Source organism: Caloenas nicobarica, chromosome 19 (genome assembly GCF_036013445.1).
Source record: "Caloenas nicobarica isolate bCalNic1 chromosome 19, bCalNic1.hap1, whole genome shotgun sequence".
NCBI lineage: Eukaryota > Metazoa > Chordata > Aves > Columbiformes > Columbidae > Caloenas > Caloenas nicobarica.
Window position 1 is genome coordinate 3,911,761 of NC_088263.1, and position 25,057 is coordinate 3,936,817.

The 25,057-nt window shown below is 44.8% G+C and overlaps 1 protein-coding gene across 1 annotated transcript in view; it reads left to right on the plus strand.

Annotated features, from left to right (window-relative positions):
- The first annotated feature begins 475 nt into the window (after positions 1-475).
- Positions 476-25,057, plus strand: part of PAPPA (pappalysin 1) — a 175,912-nt gene continuing 151,330 nt past the window's right edge. Inside the window, exon 1 of the mRNA XM_065648566.1 lies at positions 476-872. Within this exon, the coding sequence (XP_065504638.1) occupies positions 476-872 (397 nt within the window). The remainder of the gene's footprint in view (positions 873-25,057) is intronic.

Below are 25,057 nucleotides of genomic sequence, written 5' to 3' on the forward strand. Positions count from 1 at the left end.
GAAATCAGTGGGTCTGAGTCTTCGAGAAAGCTGGGGGGTTGTTTTGGTGTTTTGTTTTGTGTGTGTGTGAGAGTGTGTTGTGTGGTTTTTTTTTTTTTTTTTTTAAGAAGGAAAAAAATAAAGGGAAGAAAATCCAGCAGAGAAAAGAAGAGAGAGAGGAATTCCAGCTGTGGAGGAATAGAGGAGAAGAAGACAGATAGAGGAGGAAGAACAGAGAAATACATTTCAACCAAGAGGGAGTTTTGACTTATTTTATTTTTATTTGTTTTAAGGAAAAAAAAAATCTATAAGCAGGAAAAAGAAAGAAAAAAAAAAAAAAGAAAAAAAAAAAAAGAAAAGAAAAAGCAACTGAGAAGGGTTATAAAAAGAGCAAATACCAAGAAGGGTGAACAAGAGAAGAAAGTCAAGGCAAGGAGGAGCCCAAAGCTGGCAGATCGGGAGGATTTGCAGGGGAGAAGGGGGGGGAAGATTGGAAATGCAGCTCTGGAGTTTGCTGCTGCCTCTCGCGCTCCTCTGCACAGCCCTGGCCAGCGGAGCCGAATGTGGGACGGACGAGCGCTCCCGCAGGGCCCGGAGGGCGGCCAGGCACCGCCGCCCGCTCCGCGCCGCCGCCCCGGGCACCTGTGCCACCAGGTCGGCCCGGGGCAGACGCTCGGCCGCGGGGCTGGAGCCGGGGCACGGCCCCCGCAGGAGGCAACAGCGGGAGGTGAAGGGCGACGAGGAGTCCCTTACCCCGAGCAGGGCGCTCTATTTCAGCGGACAAGGTGACCAGCTGCGGCTGAAGGCAGATGTTGAGCTGCCCCGAGACGCCTTCACTTTGCAAGCGTGGCTGAACGCCGAAGGAGGACAGAGATCCCCGGCTGTCATTGCAGGTAGGGAGTTCATCGTGCCTGTGGCTGCAGCATCCCTGGTACGTGCTGGGAGCCGGCAGAACGGGCGGCTGTAGGCGTGCGTGTGTATCGGTATATGCGTGTGTGCGTTTAACTGTGCCCGTGTGCCCCGCGATGTATGTATGGGTGTGAGTGCATGTGGAAACATGCTCGGCTGTGTTTACTATCTATATATTTGGGGAAATACCGGAGCTCAGCGAACTGCCTGAAAGTATATGCTCGCAGGAAAAAGTTATGTAAACTTTTGCATAGGGAAATGGCAGTATCCTGGGTAGTTTCTTGATATCTGTGTGTACGGATCAAGATGCAGGTAGGAGGCAGAGCTCTTACGGGGGATTTTTACCTAATTTTCCGGTTGGGAAACTATAAATATAGCATTTGAAAGTAGCTTGTATGTATGTATGAAAAGAAACGTATGTGTCTAGTGTGTGACTGCAAAGAAATGCATATCTAAGGTCCCTGTACCATTTCCTCAGTTTTATTAGCTTTTTAGTGTACTTCACCGTTACCTTTCTAGATGTAACCTTAGCATGTGGCTTCCAAAAAGCTATAAAGGAACTTTTGGCTATTGTGAAACCTCAAATGAATCAAATGAGTTTATAAAGTTCCCAACCCCTCGGCACTCAGCTGGGGCTGGGACCAGCACTGCAGCTAGAGGATGTGTGGAGTATTTTTGTCTCCCCTTAGCAATGGCAAGTGTAACACAAATGATTGTAAGGTCAAATAGCCCTATAAAATCATTCAGTACTCAAAGCAGCTCCCAGCGTAAGCTGTCTGAGCTGAAGAATAATGAGGAATACTGCACTTTTCTTATTTAAATTTTATGAGCCCATCACGAATTTGGGTCCTTTTCCCCCTCGTTTGCTCCCTCTCCCCCTCCCTCCCGCCACCTCCCGCCCTCTCCCCGCTTTAGTGATAAAGTGCAGCGAAGTTGTCGTGAAATCGGATACTTTTCGGAGGGTTACAAACCCTTATAAATGTTGACACATCCATCTTTGCTCTGAAGAAAGCCATAGGAAATGGAAATGTCCTCAAAAAAAAAAAAAAAAAAAAAAGAAAGAAAGAAAACCAGTCAGAAAGAGAAACGGGTATTGGGGGGGTGCGGAAGACATGTTTTACAGTTCTTTTGGCAAGGAGATTCCCTGAAAGTACAAAGTTTCCATGTCCTAGGGTGCCTTAAAGAGACAGGGAGGATTTCCCCTTTCCCTGTAACCGGAGTCGCTTCTGAGCAGGAGGCAGCGGGTGCTGGTGGCACTGCGGCTGCTGGTGGCACCGCGGCTGCTCCCGCCAGCCCAGCTCGCCCGTCCCCGCCACCTCCCTTCCCTCCGCTGCCCTGTCCCCGACCCGCACGACTGTCCTCTCTCTCGCTGGAAAGTTGCTTTGTCCTAAGGAAAACAAGAACTAAGATGACCCCAGCAGCACGTTTCCTTAACTTTCCCCAATCCCAGCTGCTCCGCTCGCTTGCAGGGAGGGGGACGCGGCGTGCGTGTGGCTGCCGGGGTGGGCAGGAGGTGCCGGGCATGGGCTGGTCCCTGTTGCCTTGAGTAGGACAGGCAGAGGAGTCATTTCATAGGTGAAATAGGTTATTACTTGCTTTATTAACCTTGGCTTTCTCATACTCCACTCTTCTGGTTCCCAGTCTTAACTTAAACCCCAGGGCTCAAAGTGCTTCCCTTTCAAGGGAGGCAGAATTTGGGTTTACACGTTGCTCATCAGTGGCAAAACACAGTCAGTGTATGTTTTAATGTGTTTAATCCAACACCTAAGACCTTGTGTCTGTCTTTGGTGCAAGTATCTCTAATTCACACAATAGGGAACCTAAACAAACATGCACAAGGATAATTTGTAGTAAAATACTTTAAATGGATGGGGGAGGTTGGGCTGTTGCTTGTATAAAACACTTGACCCATTTTATGCATGGAAATAACACTCCACTGTAAAAAATGAAAAGAAATGCCCCAGTTTAGCACCGTAGAGCTTGCAGCTCAGCTCACGAGGACTTCGTGATTTTTATTTTATTTTTTAGCTCCCCTTCCCCCCCTCGCATGCACTCTTGAAGAGGAGCCAGGTTTGGCTCTGTGTGTAAACACCTGGAAGAGGTCCAAGAGGAACTCACTCGGAGTATCCTCTGCACACCACAGCCTCCCAGACCTGCAGCAAGCTTAGGGAGAGATTACGCTTCCCTCAATGAGGAAATCGAGGGCTCTGGCTGCCAAAACTCTTGGCTTTCTCATTTTCGCTGTTTTGGGATGTGACAGACTCAGGAGCCCTGTTCTGCCGTTGAGGCTGCATCCGTAGGACCCCACTGAAATCGAGAGCCCTTCTGGGGGCTTGCGGGGGGGCAGGGACTCGGTCCAATTTGCTGCCAGTGCCAGAAGTAGGTTTCTCCCCAACTTTCATCGCAGTTGCAAAGTGGGGAACTGTGTGATTGTATGGATCTGAGGGAGAGGGCAGGACTGGCTGGAAGACACCTCTTTTTTTGGAGTCCTCCTTGCATCTTCATCTACTTTCCAGCCCCCCACCCTCTGCCTGTGTTGGCTGCTCTCCTTCCATCCCTCTTTGCTGGCACGTGAGTAGTCACTGCAATTTCTATAGGAGCCACATGCGTGCCTATAGGGGAAGCCTGTTGTGTCTGTTAAAAATCTCACGTAGGACCCAAGTTGTTATCAGCTTCTATGCCTGAGCCCTGATATATCGGAGCTCTTCTGCTAATCCAGGCTACAGGAGTTTCTGTTTCTCTCTGGAGCCAACTCTCCTTACGTCACCCTCTGCTGCAGTATTCCATTTGTTTTCATAAACGGCTAATTTTACAGCGCTGTTAAATGGGTTCGTCATTGTGCCGGGCCATGCCCTGTCTCTGATGATAGGCAGTCCTCTGTGCCCGGCTCTGCCAATTTTCACGCTGGTTGGCAGGGATGTTATTGCTGCCCTGTTTGACTTCAGCGATATCTGTTCTGGCATTTGTCAGGGAAAGCTGTTGGGAAACTGGAAGTCTGACCCATTGATCTGTGTTATGCAAAAGCTCAGAAGCGTTTTGGGAGCAGGGCTGCGCTCGGTCGGTGCGGCTCTGCAGCCCGGGCAGCGCTCAGCTCGTGCGTACCCGCCTCCCTCCCCGGGCCACACAGTTCTTGGACAAACACTCCTTGGATGTTCGTACCTACCACACAGCACAGTACATCCCTCCTACAAGCACACACACACATGTGCACATGGTATTAATCATCCGAGTTTGTGCACTTTCCCCCGTGGAGTCTTTGAATGCATCTCTGGTTGTGAGCGAAGGAGTTAAGGTCCGGACTGTAGTCAGGTTAGGTGTAATAATACACACGCCGTGCAAAACAAGACGCTTCAAAGCACCGTTGACCTTGCTTCTGTTGTAGTCAAAGATATTTCAGTTCTCCTGTGGAAATGCAACTCCATCCTGAGAAACAGGATCCTTGTGAGTCCCTCTTGGTGTGTTTTCTGGTATATGGCTCAGGAGCGGGATAGCTCACGTTTTCGTAGGAAGGAGACGTTGACTCTTTACTGGCTGGGAGCTGAGAGGAGCGAGATGAATGATCGGCGGCGGGAGCTGGCGTAAGAAGGCGTGCCTGCTCCGAAGAGTGAAAGTTATTTGTGTTTTGTTTTGTTTTTCCCGTCCCACTTTCACTCTCCTCTGTCTCTGTTCCTCTGCCTGCCAACAGAGAGCATGATCCCAACTTAATAAAGCTTCGTATGTAAGGGAGTGCCTATGTTTTCCCAGCTTCAGTCCTTGGTGAACATAAAACTGCAGCAGAATCCAAAGGGAAACAAATGCCAAAATCAGCACAGTGGAGCTCACATAAAGCCTCAGCTCTTGCATGTAAGAGACTGAGAAACATCTGTGTTGAGGTCCAATAATTGAGCAATTATAAAGATATGCAACTGACACTGTGTAGGTCTGTTCCTTGTGCAGGGTTTAAGAATATATGTTTATTTGGGGGGGTTAATTTAGTTCCCTTGTGAAGTTTTGGAGTCTGATATTGAGTTAATACACTTCGGGCAGAATCGGTGAGCTGATCCTTGTACTGGGGGTTTTGGGAACTTGAGGACATCTTCAATAGAGAGCTTACTCTGTGTTTCGCTGGCATTAAAATAATCGGTAGATAGATAATGCCGCATTTTCTTGTCTTCAACATCCCGTTGTCTTTTCATTGCGTGAATTTTCTTGTTTTGATCCGTAATGAAGTACTAGAATGAAGGACTACAGAATAAGTCGAACGTAAAGCTTGTGAGTTCTGTCATTTCATTAGGGCTGGCATGTCCCTGGGTGATGGGTATGATGGGCGGAGAGGATCGACGGCTGGACCAAAGTGCCAGGAGCATGAACACCTGCCCAGATGTTCCTTCAGGGTGACAAGCCTCCAATACACCATTGCTGAAGGCTACAAGTAGCTCTGTGGCTTTGGCTTCCCTGTAGATGGGTTCAGATGATCGGGCACTTCATCATTATGGATCTGGATAAGGCGTGACTAACGGGCCACTGAAAAAATACGGCATAGCTTGTCATTTCCTAAATATTTGCATTTGAACAGCACATTTCCTTCACCCTGCAGAAGCTGGGGAAAAAATATTTTTTCTTTCCATATCACTTCCAATTTTAAGTGGTCTTTTGTCCAGCTACACACGAGAGTCAGAACAGAGCAGGTATAAGAAAGTTTGTTTTGTTTTGTTTTTTTTCTTAAAGCACTTACTTGTAGGCTGCTCTAATTAATAAAACGTTAATAAAAGGAAGAGAGAAATTTGACTCTGTGTCGGATGGTAAATTTAGATTCCTAAATGATGTATGGCTGTCTGCCGTATGCACGGAGATGTGTCCCAGGCTGAGCTCGCCTCTCCAAGCTTCATCTCGGCCTGATTTATTTCAAGCCAGCCTGTTTCAGTTAGAAGGACTCGTGCGAGGCAGAAAGCAAGCCGAGGGGACGGTGTTTGGAGACAGAGCAGGAGCAGGGCTCTCCTCAGGGATCCGTGGAGACGTCTGGAGAAGAGCTGCGGCGGGAGGGCCTCAGTGGTGAGCATGGGAATCAGCCCTTGGAGAGCCTTTGCACGCTAAGCCATCGCAGAAACACAGACCTGGTCCGTGATTCTGGTGCCTGAAAGTTATTGCCTCAGATTGAAGCTGCTCTCCGGGTCCCTACGGCACTAGGGGAGCGTTGCGGATGGCCGAGGGGGTCCCGAGGCCACGGCCGTGCCAAGCGGAGGTGCCCACCGTCACCCCCAGCCATGCGTGGTGATAGCGAGGGATGCAATTAAATCTCAAATCCCAGAGCTCTCATTGAGCAGCTGGGAAGGGCTTTGCTGGCTCCCCAGGGACACAAATCCAGAAAGGTAGGTGCCTCTCGCGTTTCTTCTGAAGAACAGGACAGGTCTCTGCTTTCAAAGAGTGTTCAGGAGTCTGGTCGTGCTGGTCCCACGAGCTTCATGCGTTCATGAGCTTTTGTCTAGACCGGTAGAGATCCTTGGTTGGGTCAACAGCAAAAAGCTGAACCACCGATGGGCGCATCCCTGGGGCCCGACCCCGGTTAAACACAGTGGGGACACACCAACTGGGTGGAGTGGGGATTTTTGGAGAAATGCCTTGTTTGGAGCCCAGGTCTGGCTCCATCAGGACATAGGTGCCGAGCTCCTCAGGGATGTTGTGAGATGTATGGCCACGATGCCTATCTGAGCAGCTTTAGGACAAAAATACTGCAGGACCAATGGGATTTCGGTGCTCTCAAGACCATGGGATTGACTGAGCGCTTTCACCCTGGGTTTCCATTGCTCATGCTGGCCTGAGCCAGAAAAAAGAGCCAAAATGTAGTGGCTTTTTTCAAAAAGACACATTGAAAAAAACCAAAAAGAAACCCTTCCATGACTGGGGTCAGCCGAAATGTTCCCATATAATAGGTTTGCTTCCAATTTTAGATGGGTTTTTTTCAGCTCCTCTTTTCTCTGATGGAAATTGTAAGAGCAGAAGCAGAGAAGGGACCACCTGGGTTGCCAAATTCAGCCCCCTGCAGTGTTGGGGATATAACAGGAGATAATTAGTCCAAACATTGACAGAATCTGCACTTTGTAGGTTCTGATATAGCACAGGCCGCAGAAAATTTGCCAGTGCTTTACTATAAACTAAAGATCTTTAGCTAAGGCCAAGAGCCACCACTGCAATGTAAGACAAGAAAAGAGAAGGACAGATTGACAACATCTTAAGTACCTAAAATCCTAAGATTGGCTTAGAAAAGTGTTAAGTATGAGAAAGAAAAACATTTGCTGGTAAAAGATATCAGCTTTCTTATTTTCAGAAAGTTAAAAAAGAATCAGGTGTTTTGACAGTTTCGAAACTTCTATTTAAATTTTCAGTTAGAATATTTGCCAAAACTGATCCTTTTCCCACAGATAGTCTGTTTTGATTAATTTCCCTTTTTCCTGAGAAAAATATTTTATCAAACATTTCCCACCCTTCTCTGGTCTTCGTCTGTGTGGCAGTTCCTACAACGGCGTCGTAGTAGGAATGAACGCGTTCACTTTATTACATTTCTATTTCTTGAAATCCTGTATTCCGGATTATCTGAAAATGCATCAGAAAAGCCTTGTTTGATCAAAAGCCTCTCCATTTTTCTCTCAACTATATCAGCTAGTCTAATACCTTCTTTTTCTTCATTTAGCCTCCTCTCAATACTGCAACATTTCTCATCTAATACTGTCTTTACGTGATCAGTATTTATTTCTGTTTCTATTTCAAATATGCAGAATATATCAGACTTTTTTGTTTCCCGGGTTCTGGGCGTTTGCTTCATGCATTGTTCTGGGCACAACTGACTCTGCTGTCCTTTTTGTTTGTTTATTTTCCCCAAAATGGGAGTTCTAAAAATGAAGGTGTACTTCTGACCTTATACTTCCACTGCTCTATGGGCATTTGCCTACCTAGGGGTAGCTGACATCTGGATATGATTCTTAGTTTAATTTCTTAGTTTTATTTCTGTGGAGAATAAATGCTTGATTGTTTTTCTGCTAATTTCTGATTGTCCCCGCATTTCTCTCCATTTTCTCTAGTGTGAGCATGCATGCGCGCACACACACAATTTCCAAAGCACCTTTGATTTTTTTCCCAGATCAATAGAGCATTTAAACTCCAACGATCAAGGAAGAGCAGGTTGTTTATTTCCCCATATATTCTGACACAAGTGGCAAATCCTGTAAACTGCTTTGATTTGATGTTAATGCCTATTACAAAGTTTATTCTCCCCAAAGCCATCCACGAAGTTAAAGTCCTCTTATTCTGAACATGAGCAGAGCAGAACTCAAAAAGGTGAATTACTATAAAAGGAGTTAAAGGCAGAACAAGAGTGTAAGAATTTGCTTTCTCCTCTTCTTGTTCATAGTGATCAGAACAATTTGCGTAATTTGAGGACTGTTCAACATCCATGAGGTTGACAGCACCAAGTGGGGGTGCAGGATGTATCACAGTTAAAACTGTGAACAAATATAAATACCAGTCAGATTGTCCCTTGGTCAGAGCGGAGCTGGATTTATGCAGGCAGTGTGGATTTGATCCTAAACCTGTTGAAGATCATGAAGAAATACCATTGACCTTGGCTGACTCTGACTTAGGCTCTGATTTCAGAGTCTCTTCTGCATCCCTTCTCTGCAGCCTGGACCCTTCCATGGTCCTTTAAGATCCTTTATTTTGCTGTCCTTGCTTTGGATATAAGAGAAGGAAAATTGCAAAGCCCTAACATCAGAGAAATTGGCCAGGGGAAGGGGACATGTTTATTTTAGTTGTTTTTGCTATACTTCAAATCCCACTTTGGCCTCTGTCTCTTTCAACCTTTCTCTCTCTCTTTTTTTTTGGTTTTTGTTTTGTTTTGTTTTTTGGTTTTTGGGGGTTTTTTGTTTTTTAATTCAGTGTTAAAATGAGAACTTACTCAAAACAACACGCTGTCCGGTTTTGTGTTTTGCTGGGTGACGTAAGTGTGTAACTTTCCCGTCCAATCTCTCCACCCTCTCTTATCACCATCCTGGTCTCAGTTCCTTCTCTACTATCTGGTGTCCTTGATTCCCCCATCGTTCCCTTCCTCCTCCTGCTCCGCACAGTTGCTGCTTTTCTCCTCCCCAGCAAGCACACGCCACGGGTAACCCTGTGCTCTCTATCAGTCTCATCTTCTTTTGCCGCAGGAGGGTGACGTCCCTTTCTTGGGGACCCAGGGTGGCCACCAGCTTGGTGGCTCCAGCCAGCTGGTGTTGGAAGTGCTGTGGGAACAGTGGGTAAGCAGGCTGGGTGTTTGTGTGCTTACTCAGGACATATGCTCATGCATATTTTCCGGGAATTATTGATATTGTTCTGTTTAATATCCATCCTAGTGGTACACAAACAAGGAGCGAGCAGTTGTTCTCCCAAAGAGGGAACGGGGGTGAAGCGAAACTGAGAAGCATCTGGAATGGGCCTGGCGAAGCAGCATCTGAGAGAGGTGACACCAGCTCATGAAAGCAAAAGAATTGCTGTGTTAGAGAAGAAAACCACTCTGTTCTTTGCTGGTTAACTCCTGGGGTCTGGTAGGCTTTGCTTGAGTCTTCCTTTTGAGTGATGCTTAGGGCTCTTTTATCTCTTCTCCGTCCTCCCCTCTGCTGTGTTTTTCCTCCTTTTGCTTATCTAATTTATTGTCTCTTTATTTGCTTTAAATCGCTTTCCCATATGGATTTCTCTCCTCTGACCCATCTTCCCCTCCCTCATCTGATTCCCAGGAGTCCTCTGTCATCATGGAATTGGGAGAAGAGCAGCCCTGTTCCCGACACGGAGCATCAGCTGCAGGCTCCTTTGCTCCTTAGTTTTCTTCCTTGCCTGTTCTCTGCTGTTAGTGCTGGAAGCGTATTCCCAAAGATCATCTATTGGATTGAGGAAAGAGATCTTATCACCATTATTTTGTTTGTTTTATTCAAAACAGGGAAAGAAATGGAAAGGAAAGGCCTTCACTGTTACCAGTGTTACTTAGTTTTGAGTGTAGGTTTTTTTTTTTCTCCTGTACTAATGTACCTAGCACTGTTATTTTCCGTTATCGTTGCAGTAAGATTGTGATTTTGTAGTCCTGATAACTGCCTCAATGCATCCTGCTGATGGTGGGAAGTTTCTCAGGCATGAGAGAACATTGCCCTTAAAATCAGGGAAACTGAGGAACGGAGGGTTGTCCCGATTTGTCCAAGATTTGGCAGTATGTTGGTGACAGAGCTGGAAACAGAGCCCAGCAGGCTTGGCCTTTTGTGAAACACTTTTTTTAGGAGCTGTGATAGTTAGTCCTCAGCCTGGGTTGTTCTTCATGTGAAGTCAACGCACCCTGATTCCTGCAGGATGTTTTGTTGTAGCTGCTGATGGTTCCTCGCTGGGTAATTGTACTGAGCTGATGGTGGCTATGATCTTTCACCTGGTGTCACCCTGTTGAAAGCACTGGCAAGATGGGGGACGGGTGAAGAAGACACCTTGTATGTGTGACATGAGCTCTTTGGAGATGGCAGAAAAATCAGATGGTCTGGAATTAATATCTCTGACGTAGACTTGTTGGTGATGTTTGCATTGGCATGAATTATTGTATTTCTCAAATGGAGCAGCCTATAATGGGAGAGAAAAGCAAATATCACCGAAGCCCCTTAGTTCAGAGTGCGCTCATTTAAATGGAAATACTTTGATATCTTTGCATCTGCACATTGATTAATATATTGACTTGCAGAAACAGCTTACTAAGCATGTTCCTAAAAAATGCCAAAAATCTGTCTCCTGATATCTCAGGTTATTAATTAAGGGCAAAAGCAACTCATTTACTCCCTAGTTAAATACGGACTAGGTGAGTGGTTGCAGAATGGGCTTTGCGCATGTTAGTGCCCCAGACTGTTTCAGGGAGGGGTCGTCATCTAGTGCACACTCTCATGAATAAACAACCAGTGTTTCTGTCAGGAGCATCAACAGGGAGGCTGTACATCGTACAATCCACACAATTTTGCTCTGAATTCAGCAGCATCTGTGCTTGTACAGACTGAGGCGCTAAGGCTGAAATCCAGCGCTTGCATTGCTACCGTCTCACATTGCACCTGTCTTCTGGATAAACAGAGCAGCCTCACTGAGGTCAAAACAGCACCTTTCACCAGTGATCATTTAATGGGAATTATTTTCTGCGTGAACTAGACAAGGATTGGAAGGCTTCTGTGCTGTAGCTCATGAATGGAGATGTTCAGGGAGAGAAAGCAAATGTCCACGAAATGCATTATGCACGCGATTTTGAAACATGTCCTTGGCAGAAGGAAGGGTAAGCAGTGCGAGCCAGATTCTGCTGTTGAACACACCGATGCAAACCTAGAGTTAGTCCGTTGGAGAGGAAATCAAGGGGGCTGCCCCAGACCGATGAATGTGTAGAATTTGGGGCAGAGACAGAGTGCGTGCAACGGGGAAAATGAACAAGCCGAGGAGTGGATGTCGTGGAGGGCAACCCCCGAGCACCGGCACCGCTGTTGATGGTTTAATTTGGGTGTGTAATGGGCATGGTGAAGCAGTGGGAAACATTTGTACAATGAGGGGTTGTTTTTACTTTTTGGAGCATTTTCTGAATACACCTATCGTCATCCCTCTAGACTGTGAAATTAGGCCACGTACTGGTTTTACAGTGAGCCCTTTGTGTTGCTGGCAGCAAACACTTCTGAACTCTGCTCTCCAGTCTTGTGGCTGTAAACTCCTTCACCCCCTCCCATACTGTCCCATCTCCAGCAATAATATCCCCTCCTCTGTTGATAAACAAACACCCCCAGAGGAAGTTCACAGGAAGAACAGTTAATGAAAATCAACCATGCAGTCAGGTCCAGGCCGTGGGTTGCTGCATGTTTCCTACTCTACATCTGCTTGTAGGAGTTGCCTTGATGGGATGTCTGCCTGTCTGTCTAACCATGAGTCTTTTTCTTCTTTTCCCGTCCTCATGGAAAATGCAGAAAATAAAAGGAGGAGTAAAACTATAGTCTCAATTTGCTTTAAAATCAGCATGGACAGTATTTGGGAACCCCAAGCAGGGAGGCTAGCTTCAATCAACTTGTAGAATTTCTTCTTGAGAAATCCACTGATTTTCGTCTGGTCTTTTTTTAAACACTGAAATCTAGATTCTGGCTTGGGGCAAAACTGCTGCTCTTGAGTTGCGCAAAGGCTGGAAAAGGACTAAAACAGCCCAAAGGATAATTGTCCTGCTGTAGTCTGAGCAAGAGGCTGATACATTTGATGTCACTCATCTCTCTCAGAGCCACCAGCAGAAGGAGGTAGGAGTGAGCAGGACCCAAGGAAATAGGTAATGATGCAGTCCCCGTGAGCTCTGGAGCAAGGGAAAGGTAGGGATGACAATGGTAACGGAAAACACAAAATGCTTTAACTTATCCCAGAGGTCCCCCAAATCCCTCACAGCCCAGGGGGAACCCAAGAAAAAGTCTGTTTACTTGTGGCTGCTCCTGGGTTGTGCCTTTGGTACTGCACCTTGGTGGCCTTAAGTAGAAGGTGAGGGAATTACGCGTTTATTTCCTTCCAGGAGACACTGGGATCCTGTATAAACCCTTTCCGGCTATTCACAATGTGTGAGTAAAATCACCAAATTAAAGAAAAGCTCTGGGAGTGGTGGAGGCAGCACTGGTGAGGGCTGCGGCTTCTCACTTGTACAGAGGTGTGGTATTGATATAGTGCTCAGGTCACTGTCCCAGGCTCCCTCTCTTCCTTAAGGAATGTCTTTGGAAATTGGGAATGAGGGCGTTTTAACAGATCTAATAGATGTGGAAGTTGTAGTCCTACTTTTAGTTCTAAGAGCCTTGAAGGTTTAGATGTATTACAAAAGGTTTCCAGTGCTGGCACAATTTCCGTACCTTAAAATAGGAAGGTTTAAAATAGTCTTATCTGTTGCTTTTTGTTGAAAGAGCTGTTTCTCTTATTGTACAAATATTCTCTGGCATGTAATTAATAGCCTTATCTGTAAGACTATTCCAGTGTGGTCTCTCCACCTCCCACCCCAATGGGGAGGAAAGACAATCAGAAATGAGCATTTCATATTGCAGCATGGACAAAGTTTATCAGTTGTTGCACAATCCCTTTGCCAGTGAACAGATTAAATAAAGAAGGGGGACAGGGTGGTGGTGGAAATGGACCTGATTTATACTGGTGAGCTTCCTTCAAGAATTCCAGGGTAGCTATCAACTGTTCCTCCTAGGAGGAGTATTGAGTGATTCGTTCTTGCCCTTCGAAGAGCTCTGAATTAACGAAGAGCGGAGTATCTTCTGCTCATCTTTGCGCTGGGAAAGACTGGAATTCCCCAAAGTCCTCTTGCTAGAGATGGTTTAATCAAACAGACTGTTTACATTCTGTGTCTCACCAGAGGCAATGCTCAAACAGGGGTGGTCTTCAGCTATACGCTGTAATACTAAGGGTTTATTTTATTTTCTTTTAAACATCACCAGCTTTACTGGGAAATGGCCGTATCCAAACACCTGCAGGCTCCATGGAACAGACCAGAGAGGGGAAACAACAGCAGCTGCGTCTCACAGGGGCAAAATGGCACTGCCAGGGGTCTGTGCTGCTTCTCCAAAGGTTTCTGCAGGGTTGGGATTTGGCAGCAAAGGTGGTCCAGGAGCACTTGTGCTCGTGGAGGAAAACACCTTGCAGAGGTAGGAGCCTGAGCACTGGACCAAACTCTTCCCTCTGCTTCAAGCGCTGATGGCAGAGGCAGAGAAACAGGGTGTTCCTGCCCTAGCCATGTGTTTTGTCTCACACTGTCATGGCCAAACTATTGTAGTGACCAGTTTCTGTGCTCTGATACTTAAGAAGGCACTAAGTGAAATAGGAACTGTGTATTTCATGAGAGAGAGGGAAGAAGGAAATGAGACTAGAGTAGCTCTTCCTACTATTGCCCATCTGCCTCAGGAAGAATGTCCCTTGCACTTACACCTAGAAACCAACACTTTATGGCACATCTGTATGTCTGAAATGGGCCACAAACCTTGAGTCAGGATCTAATCTTGTGTTCAGATACAGGGTTTTTAAAAAAAAATACTTTGGTGTCTTCTGGAAGTGATGTATTTCTGCTCCCCATGCGCAGGATTTTCTGTGCATCATTGAGGAGGATGCACGTAAGTAGGCAGTGAGGCCAACATTCTTCCAAACCCAAGCAATCCAACCAGCTGTTCGGCAGGGATGTTATTTATTGAGAACTGTCAATGTGTTCAACACATGGTGTCTTTTGCACTGACGAGCTCGCAGCCTGGCTTTGATGGGGTTTCTCTGACGCTTGTCAAACACTGGGGACGCTTGTCAAACACTGGTGACAGGGCAAGTTTTTATGTGAAAATTATTATAGAAGGGCATTGCAAAAAGATGTTCTGTAAGGAAAGGAGAGACAGAGACTTGCTGGCAGAGGCAGAAACAGAGGGATTTGCAAAGGGTTTCTTTTTGGCTGGCGGTCGCGGGAAGAGAACAGAGATTTCCTTCAGCAATAAATTAGATGCTTTGGGAGAAAGAGAGTGTTTGTGTCAGCGGTGATGAAACTGCTGTGTGAGAGAGAAGCAGGCTCCCTCTTCTGCTAATCCAAGCTCCTTGTTTTGTGGCAGAGTGGTTGGAGGTGCACAGGTTGCTCTGGGATTTTAGCTCCTATGTTGCAATTGCTCTGAGGTGCCTTCAGCTCTGTCCTTTCCATCTGTGAAGGTGGTATAATGTTTCTCAGCAGCCCTTAGAGATGCTGTTTGTAAGGATGAGGTAATAACATCAGTGCAGCGAGAGTGATGCTGTAAATGGCAAATGCCACTCCATGGTACCAGAAGGAAGAAATGCTCAGCCAACGAGTCCCGTTGGCCATGGTTGTGTTTGGTTCCTGCTGTGCTGGGATAAAGAGAAGACTCAGGTTGTGGGATGCCAGAGACAAAAAGACAGAGGTGTCTCTTGCCAATCTCACACTTATCTATTTGTCCCATCTTTTTTCTCTTGACTTGTGTAAGCTCGTTTTCGTGAGTATCCCAGGTATTTATTTTCCCCTACTGAAAAACAGTGTGACTCTGGCCACGTTCCCTCCTATTCAGCACAATGCAGTCTTGGCTCTTTACTAGTTAATATTTTCCGTCAACAACCTGCAAGAAAACATAAACTCAGTGCTGATAAAATTTGCAGATGTTGCAGAGTTCAGGGAGTGGTAAACAATGACCAAAACAGGACTCTCTTTTGGGTGTTTTCAAAAATTGAGAACATGCAAACAGTATGCATTAGAGTAAAGCCAAATGTGAAGTCATACGTATAGAAAGATGGGCAGCAGGTCAGATGTAAAGGACGGATGGTGGGGGAAGGGGCTTTCACCTGGAAGCTGAATGTGTAGGAGTAACCACGTGTTGGAATAGATAAAGCATGTAAATGTGAGCTGCCAATGTGATGCTGTGGCCAAGGGTTTGGAGTCATCGTTGGCTATGGAAACGGGGAAGCATTGAACAGGACCGGGGAGGTTCTGTTGTCCTTGTGTTGAAACTGGAGTGGCTGCTGCTGAAACACTTTGTCCGACCCTGGCGTCCACAGTTCAAGAAGGATGTTATATGAAAGAGGATTTAGAGGGGAAAAAGAAAAATAACCATGACAATAATTATAGGATTTGTAACAAGACTTGAAGTATTTGACTTGGAAAGATTAAGAGGTGGCTTGATCATCGTGATCTTTAAGTATATGTTTGGGGAATATTAATCTGATAATTGGAGGTTGGGAATCTAATAATAGAGGATGAGAGTAAATCCAATGGATGCACATGGAGACTAAGCAACTTCAGAACAGAGAAAAAATGCGGTATTTTAGCTTTAAGAGTAGTCAATCATTGAAAAACCTTTCCGAGTAGAATGGTGGAATATCTGTCACCATAACCTTCAAGTTAAAATTCAGTGTTTTTCCAAATTACAAGTTCTTTAAAGAGGAGTTAATTCAGTCCTCACCTGTATTGTGTCTGAGCACTACTGTAATGTGAAATTATTCTGGGGTTTTCAGCTATTATTGCAATAATAACTGAAGCCAATAGTAAAACACAGGTAGCACCAGGATGCTTATTACAAACCTTTTAATTTTCCAGTATTTCTGTGGATTCTCCTTGATAGTGATAAGGTATTTCTAATCGCCATAATATTCCCACCTCTTGGTAGTGTCTTCTGGACATTGCTATAGTTGAATTGCCAGACTCAGTTTCATATGATGTTGTTGATCTTACTTAGATTTTGTCACTGAGCATTGACTTGGCTTTTCCCCTTCGAAACAGTCCAGTGTTCCAGTCTGAAGACAAGCTGCAAAACAAGACTGAAATCTTTTCTCATTGAGGATAGTAACAGTTTTACTGTTGACTTCAGTGACGCCAAGAATTTATCTCCAGAACACAACTTTGGGGGATGAGGGTCGAGGTTTCCTTCTAGAAGCTGGAGCACTGGCGAGGTCGGGACTGTGAAGCTAGCGCAGCAATCGGCCCTTAAAAACAAAGAAGTGAATGAGAAGGCAGAAAATAAGCTAGCGGCGACTTTTGCTTCTCCTCTCCTTGCTGGGTGGTCTGTGTTATGGTCTCAGGGCAGAGCAACGGTCTGGAAGGGTATGTAGGTTGTGTGCTGAAATGACCTATTCCGGGGACTTTGACTGGGTTGCAACCAGAAAATATAGAGCAAAGACCTATCAAAGGTAATTAGTGTTCCGAGACAAGATTTTATTTCATTTGAGCCATGCTCAGCTGGAGACTGTTTCTCGAAATTCAGATTTAAGCCAAACGCTCGAAATGCCCCAGTCTGCTCCCTCAAAGCACACGTACATGTAGGCCTATGCACAGAGAAAGTAGTGCGTATACATGCTATTTTGTTAGTCTTCATTTCGTTGGTTCCAGGTTTAACCAAAAGTGGAAGGGCTGAAATAACATAAGAAACGTTGGACATATGATATTTCCTGCTGCTCAGCTAAACACAAGAACTGCCAAAAATCTTCCAAGGTAGCTTGTTTCTTTTACATTTTTCTCCTAGTCCTGCAGACTTGAGAAGGTCAATTACTTTTGAGAAGCGTTTGACTTTGGCAATGCTTATGGAAAGCGAAGTAGAATTATGACCTTTTGGAGGTTTGCCCATCGCTGTCCCATCTTGTCCTTTAAGAAATAAAGGCTGAGTTTTCAGCTACAGCCTTCGGCTTAATAGGTGTGAATTTGTTTCTGTACGCTTCTAAGACTTTGCGAGTACCTGTGTGAGAATTTGCTTTTAGATGTCTATTTATTTGTGCTCACAGATCAAGCGATGGCTGATATTTGTAGAGCAGAAATACAGGCTCAGGTATTTGCAAGAGGAAAACCATACCAGAACAAATGAAATTGGATTCAAACTGAGCAGAAAAATAGAGGTCTAAAATTATATACTTAGATTAGTATGTGGTGACTACAGCCTATCTGGAATGCATACTATAATAGTTATATCATGTTAGAGAGGCAGGGTTTTTTTCAGCAAGATGTTTCCTAGAAAGCAGAAACATCTCTGTGGTTTGTGTATGGGTTTGGAACTTGCATGCAAGTATGGAGCGGGGAATTTGAGGCATGAAATAATCACGATGAGAGAAGGGCCGGATCCCTTTCAAAAGCGACAGCAGCAAACAGGCACCATCGGCTCCGTTCCGCCTGCTGTTACTGCACGCTGTTCTGGGTATTGCAGCGGAGACGGTTCTTTTAAGGTTGGTAAATTCCTCAGTTGTTTCTATTAGTACAGGAACGATGCAGTCATATGAGAAAGCCAGATGCAATAAGATATTTGAGCCTGGATAAGATCTTAAGATATTTTTACAATAAGATATTTAATTCTCACTGAGGCAAAGACCTCGCATGGTATGAATCAGTGTAAACGCACTGGAACTACTCGGTTTTGCACTCACAAAGTATCTGCCCAAGAATGTTCTCAAAATCCAATTAAATAACTAGAACTGTTTCATGTGGAAATGCCCCTCAATTACAAAGACAAGTCTAAGCTATCATGATGTGATTTTTACAGCCTCCTTGCAGGGTGCCCTAGTTTGCATTCATGGAATTTTTTGTTTTTGTTTTGGTTTTGTAATAATGTGGATGTTGGCCATCTGTCTGATCCTGGAAAGGTTGCAAGGTTGTCCCCGCTCCCCAGGTCCTCTTCCCACTCCCTCATTGATCATAATGTTTGATTTAGGTGCCACTAGATTTCCTTCTTTGTTCTCCAGCCCTCGCTTCCCCCCCACAAACACACATGCATTGTGCAATGGTGTAAAAGCTCTTGTCTCTGCAGCTGGGAGTAGTAACTGCTCAGCTGGTTCCAGTGCTGCCCTAAAGCTGCTGTAAAGGTCAGAGACAAGGGAACTCTAAAAAGCAAAACAAGCTGTGTTGTTGTCCCCCGCTTCAATCCTGGCTAGGTGTTTTGATCAGCACCACATGCAATCTCATGCATAAAGCTGCAGTTCTCACTGCTGTGTGTTTCTGGCCATCGAGGGGGTTCCACAGGCAGCATTTTGGGCGTTTTTCCAGCACGACTACGGGCTTGACCGCTGCTGCAGCTGATGGACTTGCAGTGCTTGTCAGGCACAGAGCGCGTTTTTAAAGGAGGTGCCGTATTGAACTCCCAGTGAGCTGATGGGTGTTGTGCACGGTCATCTGATGGCACAGATGTGCCCCTAATAATCCTTCCAGGAGAACGTTTCCTCCTGGGATGCTCTGGCCATCTGATCTGCTCTGAGGTATGCTGACCTATCTTGACCCAGTTTATGATCAATTCTCTCTGCCATTTTCTAAAAGGAGCCCAGAAAATACCACTATCATTTGGATTGCCTGGAAGTTATGGTACTTACAGCTCTGTTCCTTCCATAGAAGATACTCTCTCTGTTTGCTCTCAAGCATTAACTCTTGGAAAGGGGAGGAAAGCCGCTCTGTGTTAGCATGCATACACAAGAGCAAATTTCTCCGTGGAGCTTTAATAGCTAATCAGTATTTGGCTGATAGTGCAGGGAAGAGGAGGAGATGTGAAAGCAGAGGTAACGTATGTTCCACCAAGCACGTTGCTGGGTATGTTCATCTGTGTGTGCAGAGCGACCCTTTTGGTGATGTGCCATGGTTATTTATGTCCTTTTTTTTTTTTTTTTAGCAGCTTTGTGTGTGCTTCCAGTTTTGTGTGTGTTACTTTGGCATGCGTACGTGAAAGATGGGTGATTTTCATGCATGCCTCTTGATATGTATCTGTGTGGTTTGCAACATCTGCTTTTAAAGTGACAATGATGTTGATGCTGGATCTCTCTAAAGGTGAATACACTGGCTCAGCTACAATAGGATGGTTAATTCATAACCCGGCTCTGCTGATAAGTGAGCATAGATAAACCTGGAAGTTGAGAGGTGTGTTAAGGTCCCTTTGAGCCAAACCAACAAATTTATTGAGGGCTTTCCATTCCCTGTATTTGAAGGATATCTGCGTTTTCATAAACACTAAACTCAGCTTTACTATCAGCAGCACTAGAGTATCTAAAACTGGCAGCCAGCAGTCTGCATTCTTGTCTGAATCAAGCCTGATGCAAAGTCTACCATACTTATGACATACACTGGTGATTCTCTGAAGGAGCATGCTGACGGCTGCAGAGTTTATGACTTAACGTTAAGTAGTACCCAAAGGAAGCCTGACTGTACTATCCTAATACTGTCCCTATGTCTGCATGTGTTATGATCATCTCTAAGAACATGGACACACGCTGGTTTTCCAAGCTTCAACCAAAACTGTTCAGTTTCTGAGAACAAGGCAGGAGAAATAACTTGTTTTGTAGATACTGGAAATCCTTACCCTTGTTCTGTGGAATGTTCCCATGGCCCCAGACATTATAACAGGGGCTGAAGTTTGACCCTTGCGAAGGATGTGCTTTTTCCTATCCATCTAAAAACCCACCCCAAACTAGTTATTAGATCATAAACAGCCACAGACTGTTAACCAAGTTCCAGTCTCCACTGGTTCTGCAGATTTATTGTGAAATGCTCAGGAAGATCTAGATAAGAAGCCAACCTTCCCCCCAATGCTTGTTTATGCTGATGCTGTATACAGAGGAGCCCTTGCAAACGCAATACCCAGTCCAAGGGTGACCCTGTTATAACACTGCAAGGACAGAAGCTCGCTCCTCCGTGCCATCTGGTTCTGCAGTGTTGTGTGTTCACTTACGTCTCAAAATCCTCACAATCAAATAAATTCTCACCCCAGCCTACCAGATCTATTTGCAGTAAGCTCTTATATACTGCTAGCGGGTATATTCTCACAATAGGCTCAGTGAAGTGTCGCTAATATGATTGTTCGTGCCAGTGACTGCTCAGTTGCAGCCTACATGATTTTGTTATCGGAAGGGAAGGATTTATGTAATGTTCATAACTAACCAGCCACTAAAAATTCATGTTTTGCTGTTTTGGCCGTTCTCACCTCCCTATTTTTCAGGCTTCAAGGTGTCTCATTGAGCATATGAGTGACTGGGAATTTGAGAAACAGTACAGAATATATGCTTAATTTAATGCTAAATGGCAATGATATAAAGGTGTGGATATTGCAAAGAGCCTTGGGCCAAATTCTCAACGTTAAACAGGCATAGCCGTATTAGACGCTGTATTACTACATGATGGAGATCTTGTCTTTCATGTCAAAACAAAAAGAACTCCATCCTTCTGTCGCAGCTCTGAATCCTATTGCATAGCTTGTAAATGACAATATCTGGTGTAAATTCAGCTAGATTGATGGCAGCAGCAAACGTCCCCTTTTTGCTGGCTTAAGTAGTCCATGGCCACCTGAGCAAGTCTCAGGTGGTTTGCTTGAGCCACTCCTCGTCTCAAGGGGCGACCTCAGGAGGCCTCTCAGCTGTCTTGGAAATGGTATAGACAGAGATGTTGCCTTAAGTACTCTGGACTTTGAATTATTTAACTATTATGGAAGGAAGTGGGGGCTGGGGGAAGCATGGCAAAGGAAAGGAGAGATTATTTCTCCCTTTTGTAAAACTATATTGGGTTCAACATCATACCATGAAATATCCAGTGCAGAACTCAAGAACTGCTCCAGTGGATCTTCACTGACTTATCCAATTGCATGGAACATGGGGATACTTAACCCAAATCTGTCGGTTTTAATTATTTTCCTCTGGACAGATAAAAGCTTTCTATAGGTTCCTGTAGAATATTTGCTCTTTCAAGCGTTCCTCTGTGCTTTGATACTAAACGATTAAAGCATGCTAAAGAAAAAAACAGCCCCAACCTTTAGCTCCCTGTTCTTGGGCCCCCTGACTGCAGCTTTGATTGTTGACCTAAATTCCCCTTTCATAACTGAGTCCCGTCACCTCTGGTTGGAGTCTCCCAGCAAAACAGCCACGGCCAACTTTCAGAAGTGCAGGGCCCTGTTTTCCCTCCTGCCTTGCGTGGCTGTGACGGGCTCCGCAGCACACCTGATGTGTTCAAAGTCAAACCGACCTCCTTCTCCCCCAGCCTCTCCGCTCCTGGAAAGGAAAGCATAACAAGTCTTTTTTTTTTTTTTTTTTTTTTTTTCCTTCTCCTGTTGTTCAGCAAAGTGAGGAAACCTTATTCTGCATAAAGAGCTAAATCCTTAGGTAGTGCTATAGCTGGGCTGATTACCGGGGAGATTACTCTTAGGAAGATGCAAGAAACTGCACTGAAGTGAGGGAGGGAGGCCTGGAGTCTGTTATTGATAATATTAAAGTGGATTACAGCAGCTTGCATGGGCTACTTCGGCCTCTCTTCTTTCAAACTCTGCCCACAGAGAGCTACTTATGACTCCGGCAGCTACAGCCTCTAGCTGTGAGTTCCCGTTTCTCTGCGGCTGCTGCCGATAAACATCTGCTCCATCTCGGCGATGCGAGCTCGGTTACAGCAAAGCCTCGTGTCCTCACCCAGGACGTACATGCCGTGCTCGTGCTGCCAAATCCCGTCCAGCGCACCGGGCCCACGCGAGGATGTGGCTCTATTTTAAGTCCCCAGCAAAGCCCTGAAAGCAAACTGGGGTGTAAATCATACACCGGTCTTAGCCACGGCCTCCTGGAAGAGATGATGGACAGTTGTATACTGGAGCAGTTGTGGGTCAGTAGCCAAAGAACTGAGATTTCACTTGTTTAAAAAAAAAAAAAAAAAAGAAGAGACTGTATTTCTGTATTTCTGGTTTTCCATGTTTGCCTTTGGAGTTTAATTTTCCAGCTCTCCCCACTCTTTTGATGCTTAGGAATTTACTTTTCCTATAAGGGACCGACATCATGGGGCTGGAAAGAGCCTCATGAGCCGTCAAATACTGTCTTTGGCCAAGCATCCAGGAGCATGGCATCTTAATCTGTTCATGCATTTCTCTGGAGTTGTCTGAAAAGTGACTCACTCCTTTGTGAGGAAGGAAGGTCATCAATGCGTCTTACTGGAAAGCTGAACTAGCACCTCTTATTTTTATTTATTTGCTTTTTTAATACAAGAGAAAATTCCATTTCAATCCCTTGGGATTCAGGAACAGGAGCTTTAGAGGGGGAAAAAAAATCATTCCGACTAAGGAGTTAGAAGTGCTGTCAGTGTTCTTCTCAGCTGTAGCTCCATCCCCTTCTAGCAACTCAAGGGAATCAGAAATGAGGAAAACCGTTTGCTGCTGTATGAAACTCGTACTTTAAAAAAAAAAAATCTAATTGCTGCAGGGAAAACAAACATCAGTTTTATTTCTCACCATTTCTTGGCTCAGAAACTTCAGGCACATTTGCCAGGTTGTGGTTTTGCAGTCACTGGCTTGAGTCTCATTTACCATGAGGCCTCTTTACACCATTGTTGGTTTGTAAAGGGAAATCAAGTAGCTAAAAATGTCCTTTACCACATTATTGTAAAGAATTCTCAGTGTAAATGAGAATCTAAACTCTGTATGTTTTTCATGTAAATGTTGGTTGTGGTCACAGCTGAATTTTAAAATTTGGAGTGTCAACCATTGTAAGGATGATTTTGCTCAAAACCAGCCTGGTTTGGGGTAAAAGAGGCCTCTTCTTGTTTAAAAATGTTCTTAATTATATCTGAGAAACAACTCATGGCTATGGAACCCTTTACTAAATTGAAGTAAATTGTGAAAACATCAAATTATTCAGTTTTCAGAAGTTCTGGCAATTATTTCACATGTCCCTCTTCCAATGGCTTTGGCCTTATTAGTTGTCATAGAAGAAGTAATAAATTCTTTTATTATGACATCCAAACTCCCAGCTGAAATTAGTTTCATTGTGCTGGGGACAAAACGGAAAAGTGACACTCCCTTAGCTGGAGGATTCTTAGTCTGGAGCCAAAAGTGAAGGATTGGGAAAATAGGTACAGCATACAAGCAAAGGAAGGTCATGAAGAACTGGTACAACTCTGCAAGTTATAGGAAATATGGGTTTCTTATCCCTTTTCTTACTCTTTTTCCTTTCTCTTAAGAATGAAACAAGTCTTGCTGCTGAAACATCTTTTCATCAAGAGTTGGATGTCTGTAATAGTAAAAGTTTGAGAAAAGAATACCGTACGTGGTGTATGGATTGAGTAATGACCTTTGCCCTGAACAAAAAAATGTGAGGAGCTGGAATAGTAGAGTGTTTTAGTTCAGCAGCTTTCATACTGGCATGTTCAGTGGTGTCCCTATTGTCACTGTGTTTTTCTTTTTCTGCCCTCCTTTGGCTCCCTGTAAATCTTGAATTGATGGCAGCTGTTTGAGCCAAGCTCAAGACACGTTGCATCACATCAGGGTTTAAATGCTCAAAGGCAAGGGAGGATTGCTACTATTCTGTAGTATTCCTCCAGCAGCTCCATCTGTTCAGCTGAGGTCAATCACTAGCATCACGCAGCACTTCAGAGAGAGGATGATGTTCTTTAATATTGGCTTAGAAACCGCGTTTCCATTCCACAGTAATTTATTAGTTTTGGGGGGGAATATTTCCAGCCCCGGTCAGTACAAAAAGCCAAAAAACTTGACCTTTAAAGACTGTATGGTGGACTTCCCCAGAGCTGGGGACCCCAGAAGCCGTTTCCAGGACTGCCAGCTGTCTGTCCACCAGCAGGGATCTTGGATGCCTTAAGAAACAAGTGAAGCATCTTTTGCATGTGCAGCTGCCCTGTGGTCCTCAGGACTGGAGAATTTGGTCACTCGGTGGCAAAGGTGGCAGGAGATGGGTGGGGAGCATGGCTGGGATGGGTTGACCTTCTATTCTTGTGGTCAAGACAGCCGGGGGAGTCTCTGGGGTTCCCTTAGCCATGTTGAAGACCTGCAGCTTCTCAGAGAGATTTGTTGGGACTAACCCGTTTCTGCATCACTTTTTCTGCTCTCACCATGTTGGCATTTCTTGGCAGGCAAAAACTCTCTTGTAAAATGTCTGACCAGCTCTAATGGTCTTATTACAATGAGTTGGGATTTTTATAACTTTTTTTTTTTTTTATGACTTGTCTGGAAGAGGAACTTGTCTTGCCAGCTGTTTTCTCATTCATTTCCGTATTATCCACCCACTATTGTTGGACAATACCTTCATTTGAGATTCATAAAAATACAGACATTTATGGGCTCTCATACATCTGAAAATGAATGCTTAGTAGAAGTGTTTATTCCATAAAGAAAAATTTAAAAAGCTTTAAAAACATACTCCAGAAGGTCATTGGTAGCTTTGGCTTTCATATCATGAACTTCTCAGGTAAAAAATCCATCTTAGCAAATGTTTTGTTTTGGTTTTTTTAGTGTATTTGTTTTTTCCTTCCCTGATCCTCCTCCTCTTCTTTCTCGTGATCAGAAGTAGCAGGGTAAACTAGAAGCTGGTCTCAAAAAGGTTTTGAACTGAGTGCGCCCTACAGATGAATAAACACATTACCTTCTGAACCCTGGGATCCCTTTTCCAAAGGAAACAGGAAAAGGGGGAGCTCAGAGTCCCTAGCAAAATACCAACGTGCAGAAAAAAAGACCTGTTTAACTTTTTTTTTAGCTTTCCCATCAGAAGACTTTTTTTTTTTTTTTTTTTTTTTTTTTTTTTTACGGGGAGGGAGGAGGAGAAGGGCGTGAGGAGAGGGGAAAGGTGGGTGTTGGGAGAGGGGAGGAAAAATACAGTGAATGCTCCGGTAACCTTTGCTCTGTTGATACTAGACAAGACTGCGCTGTTAATGAGTGATTGTTAACAGATGGCT